Source organism: Phacochoerus africanus, chromosome 2 (genome assembly GCF_016906955.1).
Source record: "Phacochoerus africanus isolate WHEZ1 chromosome 2, ROS_Pafr_v1, whole genome shotgun sequence".
NCBI lineage: Eukaryota > Metazoa > Chordata > Mammalia > Artiodactyla > Suidae > Phacochoerus > Phacochoerus africanus.
In genome coordinates, this window is record NC_062545.1 from 29645462 (window position 1) to 29673275 (window position 27814).

At 43.9% G+C, this 27814-nt stretch overlaps 1 protein-coding gene across 4 annotated transcripts in view; it reads left to right on the top strand.

Moving 5' to 3' along the window:
* SGK1 (serum/glucocorticoid regulated kinase 1) overlaps positions 1-26686 on the top strand; it is a 126397-nt gene extending 99711 nt beyond the window's left edge. The window contains exons 1-12 of one of the 4 annotated variants that reach the window (XM_047758306.1): positions 18171-18361; positions 21244-21319; positions 21776-21851; positions 22264-22368; positions 22473-22556; positions 22671-22802; positions 23068-23180; positions 23533-23656; positions 24111-24206; positions 24683-24838; positions 24944-25033; positions 25468-26686. In XM_047758306.1, the coding sequence (XP_047614262.1) occupies positions 18328-18361; positions 21244-21319; positions 21776-21851; positions 22264-22368; positions 22473-22556; positions 22671-22802; positions 23068-23180; positions 23533-23656; positions 24111-24206; positions 24683-24838; positions 24944-25033; positions 25468-25635 (1254 nt within the window). In that variant the 5' untranslated portion in view covers positions 18171-18327 and the 3' untranslated portion in view covers positions 25636-26686. Of the gene's footprint in view, positions 1-18170; positions 18362-19844; positions 20171-20960; positions 21109-21243; positions 21320-21775; positions 21852-22263; positions 22369-22472; positions 22557-22670; positions 22803-23067; positions 23181-23532; positions 23657-24110; positions 24207-24682; positions 24839-24943; positions 25034-25467 lie in introns of those variants that run through there. The other 3 variants (XM_047758298.1, XM_047758291.1, XM_047758284.1) reach the window with 3 other exon arrangements.
* Positions 26687-27814: the final 1128 nt, after the last annotated feature.

A 27814-nucleotide genomic window follows, 5' to 3' on the forward strand; every position in this document is an offset into this window, starting at 1 on the left:
GAGCCTATAAATGAATTCTTTACAAAGACAATATTCTAGTAACAATATGAATTTTGTTAGGATAACTTTTATCAATTCCTGAAATAATTGTAATGGAATTATTTCATCATTTCCTATCAAAAATATATTTCAGTGAATGAATGGATATTTCCATTCAAAGCCAGCCATCATCAGAGAGTATTTTACTTTTTTAATCTAATGTACAGTCTCTGAAACACAGTCTAAGTAGAGTTAAATAAGAGTGGTAACTAGTCCAGATTGCTTGGTAGAAACAGAAGTTGAACTAAAAAATATTTTGTTTTGAAGTAGGGAATTCCTGAAGGTTAGCTCACCCTGAAATCTGGTGAAAATGCCTAAATTTTCCTACTCATTATCTTTTTGTGTGACTACCAGAAAACGGGACTGGTGGGCTCAGTTGCCATATGCAGATATGGTAGTTGGGGAAACGAAAGTAATTTAAAAAAAATTTTTTTAAACATAATATGAAAGTAGCATATGTTCATTGTAGGAAAGAAATGGAAAATTAATCACCCATAATCTTACCACCCACACTTTTTTTCCTTGGACTTGACTCTCTCATGCATTCCCAGCATTTGTTCTGACAATAAGCAAACAGGCTGCACAAGTTAAGGCTCTTTCCTCCTATCTTTGTTTTCAAGCTTTGAAACCTGAGCTGTTTGTTTTTGCACACCTTTGTTTTTCAATTGCTGGTCCTGCCTTGGCCTGCAATATCCCCTTAAATGAGAATTTCGAGGTGGGATGAGTTTCCCCACACTTTCAGAATGTGTGTTTTTCCAGTACTATTATTAACAATACAGGTACTAGTCTTTACGTAGAGTTAGTTAGATAACGAAGCAGTTAAAACAATAAGGTTGCTTTTACAAGGACCCTGATTTTCACTGGGCACCTGTTTTGCCAGGTAAGCAAATGTAGCTCCTTGCTGTTCTCCGTGGGCTTTTTACTTGAAGTCACTTTTTAACAAAATGTTATGCTACCCTTGAGAGTTTCAAAATTTCTGGATTTCTTTCAAGCAAAAATCAAAGAGCAAGATTCATTATTGTGCAGATTTTTCCCAGAGGGAAAATTTTAATTTTGCCTTATATTTGCAGGATTATGCATTATTTCTTTCTATTTTTAATGCTTCATCATAATTTAAGATTTGGTCTAAATTTCTGGAGATGTAGAAATCAATATAAAATGACATATTCATATTTATGTGGGAGTAGTAATAATTTATGTACCAAATGTAGAAATGAAGTGATTCATAATTTGAAAACATATGGACTACAGAAATATTTCAGTGTTTCAGAGAATACGTAAAATTAGGTCACTGTGTTAATATAAGGAGAGGGAGGACTTCACTACATAAATTTTTAAAAGTAAAGAAAACATAATTTCTAGATTTTTTTCTAAAAAAGCAAAACATTCATATTTAATATCTAGAAAACAGTTGCTTCTTCCCTCAAAATATGGCATAACCTAAAAGAAAAAAATGTGAGAAAAGTTAAATACAATCTGCTTACACGGAAACTTTCCATCTGATGTTTGTCAGCCACTGTGGACTTTACCTCTTGCTATTAGAGATAAACCATTTAGTAAAAAATATGTGAAGGAGTTCCCATCGTGGCGCAGTGGTTAATGGATCCGACCAGGAACCATGAGGTTGCGGGTTCGGTCCCTGACCTTGCTCAGTGGGTTAAGAATCCGGCATTGCCATGAGCTGTGGTGTAGGTTGCAGACGTGGCTCAGATCCCGAGTTGCTGTGGCTGTGATGTAGGCCGGTGGCTACAGCTCCGATTCGACCCCTAGCCTGGGAACCTCCATATGCCACGGGAGCGGCTGAAGAAATGGCAAAAAGACCAAAAAAAAAAAAAAAAATCTGTGGAAACCTGAAGATCTCTTAAGGGAACTGACTTCATTTACTCAGGTTCTGTTCTACCTTTAAAAAGTAACTGTCTCCGTAAAAAAATCGCCTTATCCACAGTGAGGAATTCCAAGGATAACAAAAAGCCACCAATGGAAGCAGAGATGGAGCTAGGCTTTGGAAAGGACAGGTGTGATCGCAAGAACTCTGCAGGCTAGGCTACTTCGGACTTCCCTGCTTCTGCAGCTCAAACTTTTCAAAACTGAACTTGGTATTTAGTCCCTCCATCTTAGATCAGGAAACTACAATCATCCTCAGTATCCTGAGCCACATCTCAGGCAGCTGGACCCACATCAGAGTGGACCAGCAGACCATCTGGCCATACTTCTCGGGGAGTCATGCGGGGAGCAATGGGAAACGGCTGCATGTTTTACGTTCCGCCATGCTTAGTGCTGTGAGCCCTTGAGGAAGGCGGCCTGAGTCTGCCACCAATTGCAATGCTTATTACCAGCCCGACTTCGGACACATGATGTCACCCTTCTGTGCTTCCATTTCTTTCACCTGTAAAAATGGAAAAGGGTGATAGATCACAGACTTTCATGAGGGCTGGAGCAGGTAAAGTCACTTAGAACTCTGCCTAGAATATAGTAGTGGTCAGTTTATGACAGTTCTTCTTACTTGGAGAAAGAATTATGTCATTTATCCAAATCCAAACTCTCATCCCCCTACTCCTTATAGGATTTACAAACTATAGTTTGAAAGAATACATTTTATTTTGTCATTACTGTTACTATTTCACACTTTTCTGAATCCATAGCTTGTTTGTGTGTTGTGTGTGTGTGTGTGTGTGTGTGTGTGTGTCTTCCTTCCTGAACCAAGACACTCGTTATTCACTGTCTTCTGTTATCTGGATCCCCACACACAGGACTGATAAGCTTCCTGAAGATAAACATGCGGCTGGACAGAAAACCCTCAAACTGGAAAAAACCTTAGACATTGCCTCGTCATTTAGATAAAAAGTCACCTTCTTAAGCAAGGATCCCCAAAGCAAAACACATTTTTGTTTTGCACAACTTTAACCATTTACAATGGTTTAGAGGGTTCCAAGTTCAAGGAAAGGTTGTTTATTCCATGAGCAGCAAATGTCATTTCAAAGATTTTCTGTTTAAAGATAGAGTCATGCTCATCAAGCATTTCAGTTATGTTTGATGGCAAAACGTTATCAAATCCTACCCTCATGACGGTCCTGCTGCCTGCCGAGTGCTCAAGCGCATGTGTGAATGTGTGACCATGGACTCAGTCAGCTCAGTGCTGAGAAGCCCTTCCCTCTCCCTCGAATTGTGCCGACTAAGAGTTTAGTTTTCTGAAGTTTCACTGTTGGAGCAAAATCTGTTTCTTCCTTTGTTAAACTCGGCTTTCTCATCACCTTGTTTATGACCAAAGTTACTTGTTATTTCTGCTGTTTTACTCAAGGCTTGCCTAGCCATTTTTTCACAATGGCGATTTTTCTAATGCCCTAGCATTAAAAAAAAAATTTTTTTCACATCGTATTTCCCTGAGCCCATTTTATTTATTTATTTATTGCTTTTCTTAGGGCCACACATGCAGCACCTGGAAGTTCCCAGGCTAGGGGTCAAATCCGAGCAGCAGCTGCCAGCCTAGCCACAGCCACTCAAAGCCAGATCCTGAGCTGTACCTGCAACCTGTATTGCAACTTGCGGCAAAATCAGATCCTTAACCCCCTTGAGGCCATCGGTCAAACCTGCATTCTAATGGATACTAGTCAACTAGTCAACTTACTACTAAGTTACTACAGGAACGCCTCCCTTCGCTCATTTTAGACCAATCATTCATTTCATGTCTAGAATGTTGGATTTCCATAGTATTAAAGGACATTTTTTTTATGGTGGAAATGGTACTAGGCAATTCTCCCATTTAAAAAAATGCAAGGAAAATAGATTAAATGCAACTTCCTGATTAGCAAAGTTATTTTTCTCAAACTTTAATGAAGCTTTTCTCATTTTTTTTACTTTACCTCAGACTAATGGAATAAGAAATTTTAAAAAAATCTAGGAGTTCCCGCCGTGGCTCAGTGGTTAACGAATCCGACTAGGAACCAGGAGGTTGCGTGTTCCATCCCTGACCTTGCTCAGGGGGTTAAGGATCCGGCGGCGTTACCATGAGCTGTGGTGTAGGTTGCAGACTTGGCTCGGATCCCGCGTTGCTGTGACTCTGGCGTAGGCTGGCAGCTACAGCTCCGATTCGACCCTAGCCTGGGAACCTCCATATGCCGCAGGTGCGGCCCTAGAAATGGCAAAAAGACCATAAAAATTAAAAAACTTTTAAAAATAAAATAAAAATCTAGTGGGTTTTTAGTTATAGCGAATGTTAAAATGTTCTAATATATTTTATTATTTTAAACATGTTAAAATATTTAGCCTTTGACAACCTTCTTTTTGCTCAAGAAAAGGTCCCGTAATACATGACATGTAATACATAAGACAGTAATTCAGGAGGTTATAGGAATCTCATAGGAAAAATAAGTTTTAAAGGGCTTTGGGATTGTTGCTTTATTTATTTATTTTTTGTCTTTTTGCCATTTCGTGGGCCGCTCCCGCGGCATATGGAGGTTCCCAGGCTAGGGGTCGAATCGGAGCTGTAGCCACCGGCCTACATCACAGCCACAGCAACGCGGGATCCGAGCCATGTCTGCGACCTACACCACAGCTCACGGCAACACCGGATCCTTAACCCACTGAGCAAGGCCAGGGATCGAACCTGCAACCTCATGGTTCCTAGTCGGATTCGTTAACCACTGAGCCACGATGGGAACTCCCTGGGATTGTTGCTTTAATAACAGAAAAATGTATCTGGTCAAATACAAACATAGTTTTCAAAATGTGAGGGCAAATTATTTCACAGCTTTAAAATTATATGTAATGGGGAGAATAGGCCAATGACTAATAATGAAAATGGGCTTTCAGAGGGATGAAATGGCCCACAACGCGGGATAGGTCCAAAATGGAGAGCGAGGAAGACGAGGGTGGAGAGATGGGATGGATGGGCGCAGAGCATAGGGAGATGGAGGTTTGTATAAACCCCAGATGCACAGAGATGAGACAAGAAATAAAATTTAGGGAAGGGAGCCCCCAGCAAACTCATAAAATGAGTTGATTAAAGCAAATCAATGCTAAAATTCTTTCTTACTCTAACTCCTTTATTCTATGAAGGTGTAAATTGACAATAAAAAAAAATTACAAAAGGATTGAGGAAAAAAAAAATGCTTTAGGAGGAGTTCCCGCCGTGGCTCAGCAGGTTAAGAATCCAACTAGTATCCAAGAGGATTCGGGTTCAATCTCTGGCCCCAATCAGTGGGTTAGGAATCTGGTGTTGCTGTGAGTCTGTAGGTCACAGACTCAGCTCAAACGTAGCGTTTTGGTGGCTATGGTGAAGGCTGGCATCTGCAGCTCCGATTTGACTCTTAGCTTAGGAAATTCTCTCGATGACACAGGTATGCCCCTAAAAAAAAAAAAAGAGAGAGAGAGATTTTAGGGTGGACTGGGACCCTTGGAATAAACTTCAGTGAACAGTGTAGCTCTGGGAACCCTGACCGCTTCTCCTCGGAAACACATGACCATCAGCTCTTCCCACTGATTAAGATTTTGGCTCTAGAAGGAAAATTTCCTCCTACTAGTTCAGCTGCACTGTTCTTATGAGTATTAAATTACACAACACTCTTGAGTTTTCAAATCATTCTCCCATACCAAATCTCATCTGATCCTTCCAGTCACCCTGAGGGATTAACTGAATGGGTGTCAACCCTGAGGACACTCAAGAAAGTTAAGGGCTTTCTTTGCCCAAAGCTAAATACTTAGTCATAAATTCTAAAACACAGAACTGCGGAGTCAGATCTCCCGCAAACTCCTCCAGTTCTCTTTCTGCTGCTTCAGAGAGGTAAGAAGGGAGCTTTGACAGGAAAGAACCTTGAGGGTGGACACAGATTTGGGGGGAACAGCAGTAAGCACAGGATGAGATTCAAATGGAGATGCGATCTTGCCACTTGGCAGAAGGAGCTGGGGAAAGGAAGAAATTGAGATACATACAGGGTTTGCTTTGCAGAAATTAGATACGTTGACTCACACAACTTTGTAACTGTACGCCTATAAAATTTGTTTTTAAAAAATTATTCGGGAGTTTCTGTCATGGCGCAGTGGTTAATGAATCCAACTAGGAACCATGAGGTTGCAGGTTCAATCCCTGGCCTCACTCAGTGAGTTAAGGATCCAGCGTTGCCGTGAGCTGTGGTGTAGGCCGCAGACACAGCTAGAATCCTGTGTTGCTGTGGCTCTGGTGTAGGCCGGCAGCTACAGCTCTGATTAGACTCCTAGCCTGGGAACCTCCATATGCCGCAGGAGCGGCCCTAGAAAAGACCAAAAAAAAAAAAAAATTATTCAACAACAAAAAGGAATAAGAGGATCGGCAGCATCTTGGAGGTGCTGGGACTCAGGTTCAAGCCCCTGCCTGGCACCGTAGGTTAAGGATCCAGCAGCAACTGCAGCTCAGATCTGATCCCTGGCCCAGGAAATCCATATGCCACTGGGCAGCCCAAAAAGAAAGAAAAGAAGAAAAAAGGGGGAAAAAAAAGAAATTAGATATGTTGATCCTCTTTCTGCTCAGCGCTCTTCTAGTTTCCATAGACAAGGAAGGAAGAGTTTTCTTCCTTGAAAGCTTGAGTAAACAAACTGGAAAGACACAGGTGGACTATGAATAAAATAGTATAAATATAATTCAAAACCATGACATCTGCCTACAGATATGTGAAGGATTGGATTTAGAACAGAAAGGCAGATTATTTTACTGGTTAAAAGTAGAGCTTTTGGGAAGTTCCCACTGCGGCCCAGTGGGTTAATAATCAGGGTTGCCTTTGTGGAAATGCTGGGTTTTGTTGAGGTTTTTTTTTTGGGGGGGGGGGGGTTATTCTTCTAGAATGGGGTTTGTTTGTTTTTTCATTTTTTAAAGTTTTATAGAAGTATAGTTGATTTACAATGTTGTGATAATTTCTGCTGTACAAAAAAGTGATTCAGTTGTACACGGACACACATTCATGGCATGCCTAGTTTGATCCCCAGCTAGTGCAGTGAGTTAAGGATCCAGCATTGCCACGCCTGTGGTACAGTGACTCAGATTCAATCCCTGGCCCAGGAAATGAGAGGGAAGTGAGTGCAGCCAAAAAAGAAAAACAAACAAACAAAAAATAACAACAACAACAACCAAAAAAACAGAGCTTTTGGTATCGGAAAAACCTAAACTTTGCATTCTAGCTTTGCCATTACTAGCTATGTTGAATCACACAACTAATGTTTCTCTCTTTAAGCCTCAGATCTTACGAATGTGTAAAGAAAGGACTAGGAGTGCCCGTCGTGGCACAGTGGTTAATGAATCCGACTAGGAACCATGAGGTTATGGGTTCAATCCCTGGCCTTGCTCAGTGGGTTAGCGATCCGGCGTTGCCGTGAGCTGTGGTGTAGGTTGCAGACGCGGCTCGGATCCCCCATTGCTGTGGCTCTGGTGCAGGCTGGCGGCTACAGCTCCGATTCGACCCCTAGCCCGGGAACCTCTACATGCCACAGGAAGTGGCCCTAGAAAAGGCAAAAAGACATAAATAAATAAATAATAAAAAATAACTTTTTTTTTAAAAAAAGGACTGTAACAGTTTTTCATGAGGTTATTATGAAGATTAAGTGAGAAATTGCATTAAAAGCGCTAAAACAGAATGCTTGCCACTTAGGATAATCATGCAATGCTAGCTGTTATAATAGTTGCACTAAACGGAAGAAGTTGTAGAAAGGAGATGTTCCTTTCTGCTTATCGGTATGTCTTAGCATCATCAAACTGCCTGGCTTTAGAACATGCAGAAGAGCTATTCCTTAAGAAACATTCATGAGGCTATTTGAACATAGTCTAAGAAAGAACTTTACCAACTGTTAAAGTTGACAATGGTCAAGATGACGGGAAGCAAAGGTGAGTCCAGTGAAAACTGAAAGAGAAAGCCTGGTTATCAGGAACATAGTAGGGAGCTCGGATCTTGTGCTGCTGTGGCTGTGACGTAGGCTGGTGGCTACCACTGCAATTTGCCCCTTAGCCTGGGAACAACCATATGCGGTGGGTGTGGCCCTAAAATGCAATAAATTAATTAATTAATTAATTAATGGTAGATGCAAGTCTTGTTAAACAGAACTTGCCAAACCAGATTTATGTCGGTATACAAAAAGATATATAAACAACATGATTTCAGGAATGAATTTCAAATACGTTTCTCAAGATGATCTATATTTGTGTTCTGAGGTTTTAGATTTCTTAAACAATAATTTATGAATTGTGAAAAAGAATCACTGTAGGGAGTTCCCATTGTGGCTCAGCAGGTTAAGAACCTGACTAGTATCCATGAGGATGTGAGTTTGAGCCCTGGCCTTGCTCAGTGGGTTAAGGATCTGGTATTGCTGCAAGCTTTGATGTGGGTCACGTGGCTGGGATCTGGCAATGCTGTGGATGTGGTATAGGTTGGTGGCTTTGACTCCAATTCATCCCCTGGCCTGGGAACTTTCATATGCTGCAGGTGCATCCCCGCCCCCCCAAAAAACCTTAGAGAAAACCAATCATGGATTGAGGATTGAACTGGGCAGGATTTCTAAAGCTTCCTGGCTTTGCTTTTGCCTGGAATTCCATGAATTCATAGTGAGAATTCCAGCTATTTCATGCTCATTACAAGCTTCGGTTGGAAGTCATTTATCTCTGATGAATAAAAAAAAAAGAAAAGAAAAAAGAATCATTGTAGATACTAATGATAGTAATAGTCTTATTTCTTTGGAATATTTTCATTAGATCTAAATCAGGAAAGAATATAAGGAAATTTTAAGCATAAAGTTTTTACAGATAAATAGCAGGAGAGTAACTTCTTTAAGTGACCACATTTATTTAGTTTAGAAAGGGAAGTATTATTCAGGATTCCTATCTTTTGCTCACATCTGTTTAATTTCTTCTAATTTTCTTGTGGTCTTAAAGCAACAGCTTGTTTTCATTCTTTTAGATGGCATTTATAGTTTTTGTGAAGTAGTGATTATGGAACAAAATAGAAAAAATAAATCACAGTCGTGGTTAATATATCTGAATCTCCTAACCAAACCATCAAGTAGTTTTTTTGGTGCATTTGTGTGTGTATGTGTTTGTGGGGTTTGTGTGTGTGTGTGTGTAAGAGAGCGAGAGCGAGAGCGAGAGCGAGAGCGAGAGAGAGAGAGAGGAGAGAGAGAAATAACCCTCTGTTAAAAGGAAAGAAACATTGCTATCAATAATATCTTGTGGGGGAGTTCCCTCTGTGGTGCAGTGGGTTAAGGATCCGGTGTTTCCAGAGCTGTGGTATAGGTCACAGTTGCAGCTTGGATTTAAACCCAGGCCTGGTAATTTCTATATGTCACAGGTGTGTGTGTGGGGGGGGGAAGTATCTGTTGGGATGGGGTGACTACATGCTCTTAGAAAATCAGACTTCAGTGACTAACTATGGAAGTTCTGATCAAGGACATAATAATAAAAACAAAACTGAATTTACTCCCATTAACTAGTTTAGAATAAATATCTCCTGCTGAAATGTGTCATCTGAGCAAAGGCTCAAAGCTTTTAATGTTCATCTTTGGGTTTTAAACTGAGAAATAAAGATAAGTATGAGAAATTATGGTAGGCCCAGCAGAGAGATTTATTCATCAAATATATCCAATATTTCCTGAACATTGATTTTGAGCAAGGCATATATTTGGAAATGAGGAAGGACAATTGCATAAAATAATCCTGTTCCTCAATGTCTCAAATTACTAGAAAAATATGTGAGCATGTGCACAGATTCCTAAAATCTTTGCTCTGGAGTTCCCGTCGTGGCTCAGCAGTTAACGAACCCAACTAGTATCCTCAAGGATTTGGGTTTGATCCCTGGCCTCGCTCAATAGGTTAAGGATCTGGCATTGCCTTGAGCTGTGGTGTAGCTCACAGATGCAGCTTGGATCCCACATTGCTCTGGCTGTGGCATAGGCCATCGGCTACAGCCCTGATTCGACCCCTAGACTGGGAACCTCCATATGCCACAGGTGCAGTCCCAAAACCTCCATATGCCACAGGTGCAGTCCCAAAACAGACAAAAAAAAAAAAAAAAATCCTTGGTCACTGCTAAATGGTAATGAGACCAGCAAGGTTATTGGTGTTTTTCACAGTTGGGAATGAATATCAAAACTTCAAGGAAACCTGCAGGGAAATGGCATTCCTGCCACATCTCCTGCAACTCTAAAACACCAAAATTGCAGAGGCATAATGGACCTCTCCCAAAGTAACAGATATCAAGAAGCCATAGTTTTTCAGGATGTCTTTAGGCATCATAGTCTTAAGGTGTCATAGTCTTTCATCTGGGTATTTGGCTACTTCCCATTGCTAAGTTGTGGCGCAACTGTGTAAAATATAAAATAAGCTTTGGGTGACCCTCTGCATTTCCCACAAACATTGTCTAGTGCCAAAACGATGCCTTGTATGCTTTTATTCAATATCTTCAAATGTATTAAGGGGATGGTCAGATATCGTATCAGAGTAATCTGTGGTGTTAGTACATCACAGTAAACTTTGTTTGAATTTTTGTTTGATATGCTGGTGAAGTGCCCAATTGTCATAGGGTTACAAAGAATAGGTTATAAATTATTAGCTAAAAAGTGAGTGGGAAGCTTAGAAAACAACAGAACCCAAACATTAAAGCCCGCCAGGAATGCTCTAAAAATAGTGACACCATACCCAAATCTACTAAGCACTAGAAAAAAGCAAATGAAGATGTAGTTTCCTCAGGAAATAAAAAATACAAGTCTGCAGGTTATTATCTTTTTATTTTTCTGTGTGAGATGAAGCCCCAGTGTCATACCCTCAAGGGATGGCTGACACCACAGAGTTACTGATAGAATCACTGAGTTCTGTGTTGGATCACAGAAGTGACCAGCTACAGGACAATAGCCCCTTTCTGGGACATAGATGGAGGCCAGGGATGAAGGAAAGTCTTCTCATGGGGCAGAACTTAAGAGAAGGTCACCTTGTTCGTTTTGCTTGGAAGGAGAACTGGCCAGACATGAGATTAGAATATCCATTCATGGGCAAGAAGAACAGCAAACATCCTGCTGGACTTGGCATCCTCTTCTGGGGAAAGGGTTTTTTAGGTTTCCTGAGCGCAGGATAGTTTTATTATGTTAGGTGGAAGTATGACCTTGTTGTCACACTTCTATGCAGGTAAAATATGATTTAAGAAGATGTATATGGGTCCAAGCTGACAAGAGGTGGGCTTGTGATGGTTATTTTTATGGATCAATTTGGCTGAACTGTAGTCCCAGATATTGGGTCAAGTACTCTTCTAGGTATTTCTGGAAGGATATTTTTGTGTGTGAGATTAACACTTAAGTCAGCAGGCTTTGAGTAAAGGAGATGGCCATCCAGTTTATGGGTGGGTTTCATCCTGTGTGTTTTGGAGTTGGCAGCCTCCATGATCTCGTGAGCCAATTAATTGAAATCAATCTCTCTCTCAAGTATATTTGTCCTATTAATTCTCTTTCTCTGGAGAACTAATATACCTGTACATGTGTATAATCACAGGGGTATAATAACGCAATTACCTACAATCGTGGTACTAAGCATTTGCACCCCTTGCAAGCGGAGTGTGGCTCTTGCCACTGCCAAAAGACAAACTAATGGTCATTCTGCTGTGGCTTTAAAACTCCTTTGCTGGGGAGCTCCCATCATGGCTCAGCAGTAACAAACCCAAGTGGTATCTACGAGGACGTGGGCATGATGCCTCCCCTCGCTCAGTGGGCTAAGGATCTGGCATTGCTGTGAGTTGTGGTGTAGATCACAGAAGCAGTTCGGATCCCATCTGTGGCTGTGGCATAGGCCGGCAGCCGCAGCTCTGATTCGACCGCTAGCCTGGGAGCTCTCATATGCCATGGGTGCAGCCCTAAAAAAAACTCCTTTGCTGGGGTGGCATTGCACAATAGGAGCCCTTTTATCAAGACCTTACCATTGTGTATCCACGTATATATTAAAAAGAAGTTCCCGTCATGGTTCAGCAGAAATGAATCTGACTAGCACCCATGAGGACGCAAGTTCAATTCCTGGCCTTGCTCAGTGGGTTAAGGATCCAGCATGGCCGTGAGCTATGATGTAGGTTGCAGACACAGCTTGGATCTGGCATTGCTGTGGCTGTGGTGTAGGCTGGTGGCTACAGCTCCAATCCCACCCCTAGCCTAGTAACCTCCATATGCCGCAGATGCCGCCCAAAAAAGACCAAAATAAAATAAAATACGATATATTAAAAAGAAATAAAGTAGAAGGGCTTTGAACGAAATGTGCTTCAGGCGTTCTGGCAATATGAAAGTTACGGAAGAACTTTATGATTGTGAGATAGGATGAAAAGACTCTGTGAGGTAATTGGGTTATTCCCCCGTGTCCGCAGGGTGGGAAGAAGTTCTGAAATTCTTGGGGAAAGTTGGTTGAATGACAAAAGTCAAACAGGTTCTGACAACATTCTTTTCTAGGAACCAAAGTCATGTGGTATCTTTAATGAAGAGGGTTTTCCCTCCCTTTCTTTATTCCGACACATCTGCAGATAGAGGGTGACTTTTTTTTTTTTTTTTGAATGTGACATTTTGCTATGTTTCTACTGAGGATACATCTACTTGTATAGATTATGCAGGGCAATCGCAGAATGCAGACAAGGGACCCTGAGAGCACCAGGCTACCTCTCTGACGGGACTCCGACACCCTTAGAAAGACAGCTTGTTATGGCTTTCTTTATATTACAAGGAAAGAACAGTTCTTCTTAGTCAACTGCCAGTGACTCATAAATATGATCAATATAGCATCTACAAAACTGGGGATGTTCATAAAGGGAATAAGTCAGAGGGCCTTCAGCTGAAAACAGAAGTAAAGGATCATGGAACCTAGTGACCATTTTTTAAGTCTATTTTAATTTTTTTATCTTTTTATTTTTTATTTTTGTCTTTCTAGGGCCATTTTTAGGTCTTTTTTTTTTTTTTGTCTTTTTAGGGCCATACCTGCAGCATATGGAAGTTCCCAGGCTAGCGGTTGAATCGGAGTTGTGGCTGCCAGTCTATGCCACAGCCACAGCAATGAGGGATCTGAGCCATGTCTGCGACCTACACCACAGCTCACTGCAATGCCAGATCCTTATCCCACTGAGTAAGTCCAGGGATCAAACCCGCATCCTCATAGATACTAGTCAGATTCATTAACCACTGAGCCACAACGGGAACTCCAAATCTATTTTTATAAACGGTAAAGAATTTGGGGGCAGAGAAGAATTTGGGGGCAATGGAAGGAAAGAAAAAGGAGGATACATTTTCTGACTCATTGGAAGATTCATCTGTTGTCCTTGGAACAAGATACTAAATGGATATCTTCCCAAGCCGGGCAGACAAGAACCTGGATGGCCACCCTCCCAACTGCCTGAGTCTCTGAATTTGACAATGTAGCCATTGAATGTTGTCTGCAGAAAATAGCATCGCTTTAGTTTTCTTGAAAAGTGATTGTTCAATATGCTTTTTGAATGATCCCATTGGTCCAAAAGCTTTGATTTCAAAATCTCTAGGGGTCAAATAAGAGCTGTAGCTGCAGGACTATGCCACAGCAACACCAATGTGGGATCGGAGCCTTGTCTGCAACCTATACCACAGCTCACAGCAATGCCGGATCCTTAACCCACTGAGCGAGGTCAAGGATCGAACCCACGTCCTCATGGATACTAGTCAGTTTCCTTACTGCTGAGCCACAACAGAACTCCTGTAATAAATTATTTAAACCTGAGGGGAGTTTTGTTTGGTTTAACTTTGTTTTGCTTTCTTTTGTTTTTTTTTTTTTTTTTTAGGGCCGCACCTGCGTCAAATGGAAGTTTCCAGGCTACAGCCATATGGATCTGAGCCATATCTGTAATCTACACCGCAGCTTTCGGTAACACCAGATCCTTAACCCACTGAGCAAGGCCAGGTACTGAACCCACATCCTCATGGATACGAGTTGGATTCTTAACCCACTGAGCCACTATGGGAACTCTGATTTTGTTTTGCTTTTTATAGGGAGGTGTCAAGTGACTGCTAGGGAAACTTTGATTATTTGATGAAGGGAGGAAAACTAAATTTGGCTGAGAACAACAATATGTAAGGGGCACACATATTATTAAGCCTTTTCATTGATTAAGCACTTCCAATGGATCAGGCACTCTGGGGCACCAGAGGTACTCTGGAGAATGAGACGGATACCCCCCTGGCTGGCGAGACTACTTTCTTAGTTGAGGTAGACGAACAAAAAGCACACAGAAAGTCAGATAGGAGTTCCCATCATGGCTCAGTGGTTAACGAATCTGACTAGGAACCATGAGGTTGCAGGCTCAGTGGGGTGAGGATCCAGCATTGCCATGAGCTGTGGTGTAGGTTGTAGACGCGGCTCGGATCCTGTGTTGCTATGGCTATGGTGTAGGCTAGCAGCTGCAGCTCCGATTGGACCCCTAGCCTGGGAACGTCCATAAGCCGCGGGTGCTGCCCTAGAAAAAGGCAAAAAGATTTAAAAAAAAAAAAAAAGTCAGATAATAAAACTGCTCTGCAGATAACTGAGACAAGCTGGGTGACACTGTGCAAGTGATGTGGACTCAGAGCTCAACAGCAAAAAGGACCCATCACGTGAGCCTCAGGAGGAAACAGGTGAAGGACTGAGCACAAAGTCCTCTGAGTCAGCCCCAAGACTGGCCTGCAAAAGGAACAGAGAGCCAAGATGTCCCAAACCTGGAGGGGACAGCAGAGAATGGAAAGAAGGGGAGTTAGAAAAGGACCGGATGGCAGATTGGGAGGCAGGAGAGAAACAGGAATTGTTTGGGTTGTCTTGTCTTAAGGAGTTCAAGGTCCAGAGAGACAACTGAGATTTAAATGACAAGAGCACAAAATCCCTAACAATGGAGGGAGGTGAGGGGCATCAGAAGGATTCACAGAGTGTGAAGTATTGCTGTAGGAAGGCCTAGGAGGTGGTTCTGGGCCTTGAGAAGCTGCTTTTATATTTATCGGATATCACGAAACTATGCCAGGTTAGATCTGCTGGGGAACTTTCAGCACCTTCACTTGAGAAAGGGAATACTCCAAAAGGTTCAGTGTGCCCAGGTCTGTATTTTAATGCATATTTTAAGGCATAGCGGGGAGTTCCTGTCGTGGCTCAGCAGAAAGGAATCTGACTAGCATCCATGAGGACGCAGGTTCCATCCCTGGCCTCCCTCAGTGGGTTAAGGATCTGGGGTTGCCCTGAGCTGTGGTGTAGGTTGCAGACGCAGCTTGGATCCTGCATTGCTGTGGCTGTGGCATAGCAATCCTATCACCAGCTTTCCTGTGGCCTGACTTTCCAGACAGGATGGGCATAGAGAATTAGTGTCAGTCCCTCTGCAGATTGCTAATCCCTATGCTCGAATGTAACCAGGCTTGTCTAAACTTGCCATTTTCCAGTTATACAAATCTCCCCATTCCAACTTCCAACACTTCCTTATATGTTTGCATAGGTAAATTTGTTCATTTTTAATGAGAAGGACTAGTGAAAAAAAAGAGAGAGAGAGAGGGAATATCTTTCGAAGGAGTAAGAGTTGAGTGAATTTTTTTCTGTTCGAATTAACTTTTCCAAACACATTGGAATGTTTTGCTTCTTAAAAGGGATTTTCTGAGAGTTCCCGTTGTGGCTCAGCAGAAAAGAACCTGGCTAGTATCCATGCGGACATGGATTCAATCCCTGGTCTCACCCAGTTTGTTCAGGATCTGGTGTTGCAGTGAGCTGTGGTGTAGGTCACAGATGCAGCTCAGATTCCTCATTGATGAGACTGTGGCATAGGCTGGCAGCTATACCTGTTTTGATCCCTAGCCTGGGAACTTCCATCTGCCACCTGTGCTGCCCTAAAAAGAAAAAAAAGGGGTGGGGGGTACAGGCAATTTCTCTGATGGCTTTAGATCTCTTCACAATAGGGCTCAGTCTGCCTTTGCAGCTCAGCCCCACCTGCCCTCACCAGGTGAGACCATGTTGTTTGCTAGTCTCCAGACTTGACAGCTACATGTATGGTATTTAACAAACCCATTCCAAGATCCTTATAGCATATAGTCTTGTTTAATCAAAACCACTGTCTTGGGGGAAAAAAATAAGCTCTACATAAATAAAGCATGTAGTTTTGTGGGTTTTAATAACTCAACACTATTATTGTAGATAATGTGTTCTCTTAGTTATCTACTGTATCACATTCCTAAGTCCTTTCTGCCTGTCGTTTTGACAATTATGAATAGGGAAGGTAATAATCACTATAGAATCTGTGTTCTATGAATAGACGTTTATTGAACCACCATTGCTACTTATCTATAATAGCCATCCTGAATAAGCTCATTGGCCATCGTTGTGTTCTATTTGATGAGGACTATAAAAAAGACATGCACTTGGTGACAAACTTCAACAAAAACTGATCCATTTCATTGCTCCCTAGAGTAATAGCTATGTTTTCGGACATTTCTATGTACTTTCTTTAGAGATGCTCCAGGGAAAGGATTTTATATGCATTAGCCAATAAACCAATAAGTATGGGAATCTAAGCTGTGCACAGGATTGTTCTAGAATTTATGACACTTTGAGCAATACAAAATAATTATATTGCCCTGTTATCAATGGAAGATATTATATCTAAGGAATGAAGACTATCATAGCTGACACATTAAATAAGTAGCCCCAGAGAGAACTTAGTTATTTTGCCTGTTTGTCATTTGTAGATGTATTAAAATGGGGGAAAAAACACCATGATATTAAAAAAATCCCTAAGATTTATACATATTCACATTTGGGCTTCCGAAACAAAGATAGATCATTTTAGAAATTGTGTTCTGACATCAATTTCTACTTGTAGAACCCTGATCTCATTTTACATTGATATTAAAACATTGTCATTGTGGGAAAAAGTTAGGTCCTTATATTTTTCAACATATTTCCTCTAACATGTTGAAAAATACCAGGAATTTGTTTTTCGAGCCTTTAAATTAAATGGAAAGAATCATATATCAGTAAAGCTTTCAAGTTGTAGTATTTATAGTTGATCATTAAGGAGAAACGAAGTAGAAAAGCCAATGATTTTCGTATTAAAATACATGTGCTTTGGAAAATGTTTTGTTTTGGTGCAAACATTACACCTTGGTGAATAACTCCCATTTGAGAGTTTTGATTGCAGTTTCCCAGTCGGAGGCATGAGATGATTGGCTTGGGGGAGTGGGGAGGTAATTAGCGTATCTCATATCAAGCTGTCTATATATTTTCTCTGACTGCACAAGGTGCTCTGGAGGAATTATCTGGATCTGATTAAACCCCAGGAGAGAAATGGGGGAAATCATGCATTCAGTAAACGTTCTCCCGGAGAACGCGAGCGCCCTCTAGGTTGTATTTACAAGCAGAGTCTGGTGACGCAACTCTGGCCTCTTCACCACCAGGGAGTAAGAAGGAAGGGGCCAGATTTCTCCCAGGAGGAGCACTGTGTGGACCAAAGAAAGAGACTGGCGACGGGAAGGAAGAACAGATCAAGCATTTGAATAGCGGCCGCAGGACAGCCTAAAGCCTGTGCAGAGTTAGGCGCGCGTCACACACAGTCCCCCGCCTACCTCCCCCCACCCCATCCACCCGCCGCCGTGTGTCACCTTCCTGTTCGGAAGTCTTAGTAGGTTGCTGGGACAGAACAGGGGGCGCCTGCTCCACCCATCAGGTATCCGGTTGGAAGAAAAGCCAGTCTCAACAACTTGATTCTCTCCATTAAATGATAAGTTTCTCAGACCGTCCGTCTCCAACTGCTGAACGTTAGGGTAGGGGGAGGAAAGAGCACAGCAGAGGATGCTTTTCTGTTCCAACCACAAATCATATGGCTGTGCCTCGTCTCTATTCCACTTAGAGCCCTCTAACTGAAATTCCATGTTCCTCCTGGAATGCAGGCAGAGCGTCTTTGAGAAAATGAACCCTGTGCATGTGTTTTGAATTTTTCTGGACTGATTTGTGATGATAATCAGTCAAGTTACATTTCTTGTGTGTCTTGCTGGGGGTGTAATAAAGTCAGGACACTGATGACTGTAATTTTCTGGGTGATGTTGCAATGAAGGGAATAAATGACCCCAGTGTTGAACTTTGCAGCTTGCTCCCTTCCTGTATGTAAATTGCCTTTATATAAAGTGGGGTTCCTAACAGAGCTGGAACTGCCGCCTCTGACTCCTGCTCACTTGTCATCTCAGCTTGCAGTTCTATCAGGCACATAGCAGGGAGGCTACTCCAGCCATAACTAAGCTCTACCTCCAGCCTCCAGAAAGGAATCCCCAAACTTCATATCCTAGGCAGCCTGAAGAATGAGAGAGGAAGCTATAAAATCCCCTTTGAAAGGTTTGTCTGCTTTTATTACTATAATTTGGATGGAGTGGGTAAAACAAAGATGTTTCAGAGACAGGTGGGTTACCTGGCATGGGGAAGGCACAGGAGGTGGGGAGGATGGGAGAGTCACTGATCAAGATTTCTTAATTTAATGTTTAAAAAACCAACAGGCAGAAATTTTGGTGCAGTTTGGGGTGTCTGGGCATTCGTCAAAAAAAATAGGCTCTCTTAAAAGGGGAAAAAACTGAGTGGGAGCAGGGCTGGACTAAGCTAGTTGAAGTGGAAGATGGGCTGTGGGGGGGGCCAGTGGCAATAACAAAGTCACCGTCTATAAGAATTCATGCAAGAGGAAGCAGAAGTAGACCAGTTACTGTGATTTGGAGTTTCCTAAGCCTTGCTTTAGGTTAGAACATCAGTTTCAGGCAATAGTAAGTGCTTTTTTTAAGAATGGGTGCAGAGCAAGATTTCCCAGCCAGTCTCCAGGAGAGAGGATGTGTGTTTTCTTCTGTCAGTTTGGGGCTGTTGTAACTGACCAAACCAAGAAGCAAGTGAGGTTGCAGATCACATTAGGACAAATGAGATGGTTGTGCCTGCAAAATAAATTCCTGCCCAGAACCAAAGAAAAACCAGCTTCAGATACTATTCTTGGTTTGACAGCTGGTATTTCAGAGTGTATCAGATCCAGTAGGCACCTCTAAAATGGCAGGACCGATGGCGGCAAGGGGTCATGGCAGGGCAGCCACTGCAGACAGCACTGACAGGCGCCAGGTACCTGGCCCTGCAAATATAGTCACTTGCAGCCTTCTCTCCTCTCCTGGCCCATTCGTTGCGCTCGTGGCTTCGCCGGCCGGCGCTGGCTGGAGTCCTGGCCCCAGCGGTCAGACTGCAGCTCCCAGCATCTCGCAGCGGCGGGGTTACTGGAAGGCATGGCACCGCTGCTCTGCAGAGCTTCCCTCCCTCCTTTGCTTTCTGGAGCGAAGGAGGCACCGGCTAATCTTTGAGGAGTTGAGGAGTCAGTTATCTGGGACTTGAGAGAGCAAGGTGGAAAACTATTAAGAAGGCTCCTGGGTCAGCCCTGCTTGAAATAAACCGAAGGAGGGGCAGGGAAGAGGAGCCTAAACTGAAGGATTTGAAGACAATGGGATACGGCCTCGCGGAGTTTTCTGGTGGGGGAGTGGGAGAGGGAACCTCGGGAGTCGAAGCTGCCCAGTTGCCGACTCCGCGGCGTCCCGGGGTCACGCCAGGTCGGTCCCCTAACTTGCCACCTCTTCACGTGTTCTTGGCATGACGGGGATTAAAAATGCAAGGAAAAAAAGCACATGCCCAACGGACAGAATGTTCCCAAAGATTACTTTAGGGGGGGAAAAACTGAAATGCAGATTTTTTTTTTCCACTTTAGTGCAGAGACGAATTTTATTTCCGCCCCCTCCCCTCCACATTCCTGACCTCTCCCTCCCCCTTCCCTCTTTCTTTCCTTCCTTCCTCCTCTTCCAAGTTCTGGGATTTTTCAGCCTTGCTTGGCTTTGGCCAAAAGCACAAAAAAGGCGTTTTCGGAAGCGGCTCGGCCGTGCACAAGGGCCATTTGTTTGTTTTGGGACTCTGGGCAGGAAATCTTGCCCGGCCTGAGTCACGGCGGCTCCTTCAAGGAAACGTCAGTGTTCTCTTGTCGCCCTCGCCCGCTGCGCGCCCCGCCGCCGCTGCCCATGGGGGAGATGCAGGGCGCACTGGCCAGGACCCGGCTCGAGTCCCTGCTCCGGCCCCGCCACAAAAAGAGGGCCGAGGTGCAGAAAAGGAGTGAGTCCTTCCTTCTGACCGGACTAGGTAAGGACCGCTGCCGGCACTCTGGGGACTTTTCTCCCCCACTCATCCACTAGTTGCTCGGACCTGGCGAGTGGGGCTGGGTATTTGGGGTTGTACTGAGGGTGGCGGGCTGGGGCCGGGGTAGGAGGGCGGCGGGAACGGGGGGACCGGCCGGGAGCCCTGGCCCCACACTGACCCTGAAGATAAGGGCACGCTGAGCTGCCCTCGCCCGGCGCTGCCGCCCTGCGCGGGAGAGATAACCCGGGTTGGTGGTGCACAGCCGCCCGGCAAGCGCTGCGGAGGCTGCTGCGCGAATTAAGGGAGAGGGTCAGGGTCGGAGCCAGGGCTCGGGGTGAATCCGAACTAAGGGCTTGAGAAACTAGAGCGGGCACAGAGCCACCCCGATCGCCGCGCACCGAGCAGAAAGCTCTCAGATTTCCTGATTTGCCTAGACTCTGATTTCCTCGCCGAGCGGAATAAATGAGAAAGGTGGAAAATTACTCCGGCCGCTCCCTCGTTCCCCACCCCCCTTCGTTTGCGGTTTCCCTCTCTCCGGCTCGGGAGCCGAGGGAAGCCGATAACAGCCCCGCGCCTGGCCCTCCCCAGGCGGTCCCCGCTTCCCCCCCTCTTCTGCTCGCGGATGGTCCTCTGGCCGGGGGCGGAACCGCCCGCAGCCAGCCGCTTCGCCGCCAGGCGAGCCGCAAGGCAGCCGGGGGCGGGGCAGGGGCGGGGCAGGGGCGGGGCCAGCCAGCGCCACTTCCTCATTGTTGCGTGGGCCCCGCCCCCGCGGCGACAAAACGCTTATAAAGGCGGTGGCAGTGCGGGAGCGCAGTGTTGGCTGAGCAGGTCTCCCTTCGCTAGCAACTCCCTGTTCTCGGTGACGATGACAGTGAAAACCGAGGCTGCTAGGAACACACTCACTTACTCCAGAATGAGGGGAATGGTAGCAATTCTCATCGGTGAGTGTAGGAATACGGCTGGATTTCTAGGTTTCGCGAAGTGGAAATTTTGCAAAGTCCCGGATCAGATTAGTGTGCGTGGCGTCGGATGTTACAATACCGTCTAAACATGTATTTCTCCTCTCTAATTCACAGCTTTCATGAAACAGAGAAGGATGGGCCTGAACGACTTTATTCAGAAGATTGCCAATAATTCCTATGCATGCAAACAGTAAGTTGGAGGGCGATTTGGGAAAATAAACATAAGTAGTAAAATTTTCCATTTACCAGTAGTGAAGACACATTCTCATCAGTATACGGATCAGGATGCTAAAGACTTTCTGGGGGGGAGGGGGCGGGTCCGTTTTCTCTTTAGGTTCTAATTATTTAAAACATTTGAAACGTTAGAATTAATTAGCTGATTGGGCTTGTTCTAGAAATTCGAGGAAACTTTTATGTGTGCCTAATTCATCCCCTCTCTCCACAAAGGACACCCATCTTCTCTGTAGTTAACTGGGTTTATTCTTTTCTTTGGCGATTATTTTCTTTAGCTGAGTAGTTGATTTGGATGTTTTTAGTTGAAACACTGAATTCTCCGGAAAAGTTGAGCCAGAAATTCACTGTTGGTGTTGTTCTGCCCCCTTGTGGCGAGCGAGCAGGTTCTAACTTCTTCCTTTCTTCTCTGCAGCTCTGAAGTTCAGTCCATTTTGAAAATCTCTCAACCCCAGGAGCCTGAGCTTATGAATGCCAACCCTTCTCCTCCTGTAAGTGTCCTCTGTTTGTGATGCATCAATGGAGAAATCTTGTAAATGAGTCATATAAGTCTTCCTACATTGTTGAGTTAAAACAGCATTTCTAGAAGTTAGTGTCAAGGCAGGAATGCCTCATTAGCGCATGGCAAACAAGTGACATAAGTAAGCACTTAAGTATGAGTCAGTGGAGTATTTTAAAAGGCATATTTCATAAGGGTATTTTCTGTTTAACAATAGCACGACTGTACAATTTCCATACGATATTCACATGTATGGATGAAAAGTAGTTTGGAATGTGTTTATAGATATATGGGGACCTGCCTCAGTCATTTGTAGATGTATTCTCCTTTACATTGCCTGTACTGTATAACTGATAATCTTCCTTTGAAGCAAGGCTATTAAAAGAAAACATTTTATTTTCCAGCCAAGTCCTTCTCAGCAAATCAACCTGGGCCCATCATCCAATCCTCATGCTAAACCGTCTGACTTTCACTTCTTGAAAGTGATTGGGAAGGGCAGTTTTGGAAAGGTAATTTCACATCTGAATTTTTCATTATTTGCAGTCCTTCGTATGCTCATTTTACATACTCCCTGAATGTGGCCAGAGAAATTGACTTTTAATTTAAATTTCAGGTTCTTCTAGCAAGACACAAAGCAGAAGAAGCATTCTATGCAGTCAAAGTTTTACAAAAGAAGGCGATCCTGAAAAAGAAGGAGGTATGAGTTGGGCTTGGTGGGTGGAGGTTGGAGATAAGACATTCACAGACCTTACCTTGGAATCTTAGAGCCGAGTTGCAATTTGCCGCTAACTCTTCATTGTCCTTTTCATAGGAAAAGCACATTATGTCGGAGCGGAATGTTCTCCTGAAGAATGTGAAACACCCTTTCCTGGTGGGCCTTCATTTCTCTTTCCAGACCGCTGACAAACTGTACTTTGTCCTAGACTACATTAACGGTGGAGAGGTGAGCAGAGGTGTTAGGAGGTGACCTTGGGTGTCTGTGGGCAGCCTGCTGAGAGGAAAGTGTTGAAAAGATACTCAGTGGGGGGAAAAGTTATCAGAATGAACATTCCCTTTGAACCTGCTTTTAGCCAGCTTTCAAATAGTTAATAGGCTATTTAGGGCCGCTTCCTGCCATTGTCCTCTTTAGCTATATATGTCAAGACTAATTCTAGGCATTGTCCTCAGGCTTTGGCAGCTCTCCGCTAACTCTGTTTTGTCTCTTGCAGTTGTTCTACCATCTCCAGAGGGAGCGATGCTTCCTGGAACCACGGGCTCGGTTCTATGCTGCTGAAATAGCCAGTGCCTTGGGTTACCTGCACTCTCTGAACATCGTTTATAGGTGAGCTGAAGAGCTCTTAAGGCTCCCTTCTGTGCATAAAGGAGACAGAAGATAACATAGCCCTAGCCTTTGACCTAACCTTTGACGGGGTCTTAAAATCATTTGTGTCAAGGCACAGCTTGGTTACCTAAACCCAGATCCCTGAGCATGTGAGCTGTCTTTGACTCCGTGCCACTAGGGAACTAGCCAGCAAGGATCGTGCCTAATCCAGAGGAGATGAACAGAACAAGGACTCCCTTTCATATTCACAACTCCAGTGAATGTGAAATGCCTAACACCCCCAGCAGAGGTCTTTTACGGAGGGTTGCTCATGTAGTGAAATTTACTTATGCGACTATCCTTTTTTTTACAGAGACTTAAAACCAGAGAATATTTTGCTAGATTCACAGGGACACATTGTCCTTACCGACTTTGGACTCTGCAAGGAGAACATTGAACACAACGGCACGACATCCACCTTCTGCGGCACACCTGAGGTAGGCGCACTCTTGATTTGGTGCCTGCTCCCCCACCCCCGCCAGGAAGAGAGAAGTGCCCTAAGGCTTTTAACTACTGAAAGAATCAACTGCTCTTGGATTTGGGGGGCGGGGGGCAATTCAGTGTGAGTAAAACACATTGGCTGTTGGAGGCATGAGGAATTCCAAGGCCTCACGTTGCTTTAATTAAAACTAGCTGTTTGCAAGATCTGTGACATAAGGGTTTCTAAATCCCCACGTAAGCTATCTGAGGGATGCCCAATAGCTTTGTAAATGTCAGGACCGTATAAGTGGCCAATCAGCCTCAAAGCTAGCAGTTTTATCAGGAAGCAGTCTAAAGAAAGCCAGCCTCCCAGTGGACCCCGGATCTTTCAGGCCTTTGAAGTGCATGCCTGGTCTTAGAATTGCCTGGTTTCACAGGCTCTAAACTCTCTTTTTCTGGTCTGTCTTTCAGTATCTTGCACCTGAGGTCCTTCACAAGCAGCCTTATGACAGGACTGTGGACTGGTGGTGCCTGGGGGCCGTCTTATATGAGATGCTGTATGGTCTGGTGAGTAGCCTGCTGAGAATCGTGGAATACCACTATGGATTGATAAATTTCTCCCTAGAATGTAGTCTTTAACAATCCAGACTTATCTGGACACACAGGCCCTTTTGCAAACCTGATCGTTGTGTCTTACCCTTTATCAATAAGCTTATTAGATGCTGATAAAGAGACACGTATTGAGGGTGTTATAGGTGTCTTAGGGTAAACCCTTAGCTAGTAGATTTTTCTTTCATAAATTCACATTTTATTAGGTCTGGGCACAGTTAACCTATGTGAGAGTGAGAAGCATGGCTTATTGGTATCTGCTCCCTGATAAGGTAGCGAAATATAGATAGCTACAAATCCAAGGCAAAGAAAATCTATCATGGAAAAGACTTAGTCAAATGCAGCTTCATCTATTGCAGCTCAAGTCTTTATTGGGTATGGGTGCTCTACAAAACTTCCAATGAAGTATTAAGTAATTGTCCCCCTTCTTTCAGCCTCCATTTTACAGCCGAAACACAGCTGAGATGTATGACAACATTCTGAACAAGCCCCTCCAGTTGAAACCAAATATTACGAATTCTGCAAGACATGTCCTGGAGGGCCTTCTGCAGAAGGACAGGACAAAGAGGCTGGGTGCCAAGGATGACTTTGTGAGTAATTTTTTCCTGTTCTCCTGGGCTGTCTGGGGAGAGCGCTCGACCTCACTGCCCTGCTTGAATTCTCGCCCATCTAAATTCATGTTTCTTTCTCAACAGATGGAGATTAAGAATCATGTCTTCTTCTCCGTAATTAACTGGGATGATCTCATTAATAAGAAGATTACTCCCCCTTTTAACCCAAATGTGGTGAGTATTTCCCTCTGTCTCTCTCTCTCTCTCTCTCCCCCCAGTTCAGGGAGGCCCAAAGGGCATTTCTTTAAGTCATTGGTGGTGGTGGTGGAGGAGTGGGAATTCCTCAGGGAATAAATTGGCAGCTGTTATATTCCTAAGTCATTCTTTTACCTGTAGGAAAAGTAGAACTTTTGTCCCAACAAAGACAGCTTATATAACCTTTCCACACATTTATAAATTTGAGTATCAAAAGACAAAAATTGAACAGTATCCTCATAGCTGAAACTGTGTGTGGCTTCTGGATTTTGGCTGCTTAGGGTGGAAGTTTTCCCCAGAGTGCCCTAAAGCCATCTGAGCTCCAGTATTTAAAGCCTGCAGGAGGATTCCCTGCAGCCATCTCCACCTCGACCTCTTGACCCTGAACTGCTTTCTTTTCTTTCCCGCCACAGAGCGGACCCAGCGACCTGCGGCACTTTGACCCCGAGTTCACCGAAGAGCCGGTCCCCAATTCCATTGGCCGGTCCCCCGACAGCATCCTCCTCACCGCCAGCGTCAAGGAAGCAGCCGAGGCCTTCCTGGGCTTCTCCTACGCCCCTCCCGTGGACTCCTTCCTCTGAACAGTCCAAGAGTGGTGGGTGGGTTGCAAAGGATCGCATGTGCGTTCAGGAAACGTTTCAGTTAGCCTTTTGGCAGAGCCGCCAGCTGACAGGACATCCTAAAAGAGAATTTGCACATCCCTGGAAGCTTGCGCACCTTGGCAGTCATTATTGCACAGTTTGCTGGAAGCTTTTTCTCGAAGAGCACATCCTCCTCAGTGAGCTGGCGAGGTTTGCGTTTTTATCCTTCCTTCCACTGTGGTGCTAACTCTGGCAGGCGCGTTAGAGGGAGGGCTGCCCAAGACAGAGGCCAGGGGTCACGCTCGAAGGAGGACGCTGTTCTGAGAAGGAGCTTCGGAAGGTCTGTCCCGGGCCACGAATCTTCAACGAAATGTGCCTTTTCTGATGAGATTGTCTTCGCTCCAAAGCTTTTTCCTATGACCGCGTGTGTCCATTCCCTGTTGCTCCTCGTGGACTTCCTGTGTGATCAGCCCTGTGTGCGTGTGGAGTGCTTGCTGAAGGACTCAGCTATGAGCATCAATGTGACACTTGCAGGACACTACAACGTGGGACATTGTTTGTTTCTTCCATATTTGGAAGATAAATTTATGTGGAGACTGTTTTTTTTTTTTTGTAAGATATAGTTAATAACTAAAATTTATGGTAAATGGTCTTGCAACGACTTGTATCCAGATGCTTAAAGAAAGCATTGCTGCTACAAATATTTCTATTTTTAGAAAGGGTTTTTATGGACCAATGCCCCAGTTGTCAGTCAGAGCCTGGTGTTTTCATTGTTTAAAATGTCACCTGTAAAACGGGCATTATTTATGTTTTTGGTTTTTTTTTTTTGGCATTCCTGATAATTGTATGTATTGTATAAAGACAGTCTGTACATTGGGTTATAACACTAGTATATTTAAACTTACAGGCTTATTTGTAATGTAAACCACCATTTTAATGTACTGTAATTAACATGGTTATAATATGTACAATTCCTCCCCCCCTCCCCAACACACACTTTTTTGTGTGTGTGATAAACCAACTTCGGTTTGCAATAAAACCTTGAAAAATATTTACAGAAATTGTGTCATGTGTCTTATTTTATATATTTCCTTTAAGGGGGCAAAAGGAGATCCGTTTAAAATTTAAAACCAGGAGTTCCCACTGTGGCCCAGCAGTAAAGAACCCGACTAGTATCCATGAGGATGCCGGTTCAATACCAGGCCTCACTCAGTGCTGTCAGTTGTGGTGTAGGTCACAGACTCTGCTCAGATCCCTCATTGCTGTGGCTGTGGCATAGGCTGGCAACTGCAGCTCCGATTTGACCCCTAGCCTGGGAACTTCCATATGGGACACATTCAGCCCTAAAAAGCAAAAATATAATACAATGTAAAGCAAGGGAAATGCTGCTGGGATTTCTAGCTCAGTGGTTTGCTTCATCCAATAGCATCAGCTTCTGACTCCAGGAGAGAGTGAGATGGTCTTAAAGCTGATTTTTATTTGGGGGCTTCTTAGAAGCATTTTATGTCAATCATTATCCATCAGTCCATCCAAACAAATGCTTGTCAATTTACTTGTCTCACAAGGACAGCCAGAGTAATGTTTCCAATATTTATTGCCTGTCCCATGAAGTTGGCTATTTGTCCTGACATTGGGCTTTGTCTGTAGTAACAGGTAATTCTTTTTTTTTTTTTTTGTCTTTTTGCTATTTCTTTGGGCCGCTCCTGTGGCATATGGAGGCTCCCAGGCTAGGGGTCTAATCAGAGCTGTAGCCACCGGCCTACGCCAGAGCCACAGCAACGCTGGATCCAAGCCGTGTCTGTGACCTACACCACAGCTCACGGCAACGCTGGATCGGCAACCCACTGAGCAAGGGCAGGGACCGAACCCGAAACCTCATGGTTCCTAGTCGGATTCGTTAACCACTGCGCCATGATGGGAACGCCCAGGTAATTCTTTCAACAAATACTTGAGTGCCTACTGTGGGCCAGGTTCTGTTCTGATAAAGCAATGAACAAAACAGACAAATCTTTGCCTTTACAGAGCATGACGGAAAGGCAGACTTTTTTTTTTTTAATAAAGAAGGTAGTTGAATAGGAAAGCAAGATAGCAGTCTGCAAGTATAGGAGAAAGCCACCAAAGAGGGTGAGAATGTTTGTCTTAAATGGTTATGTCCCCAGGAGTTTTCACTCTGGCCCAG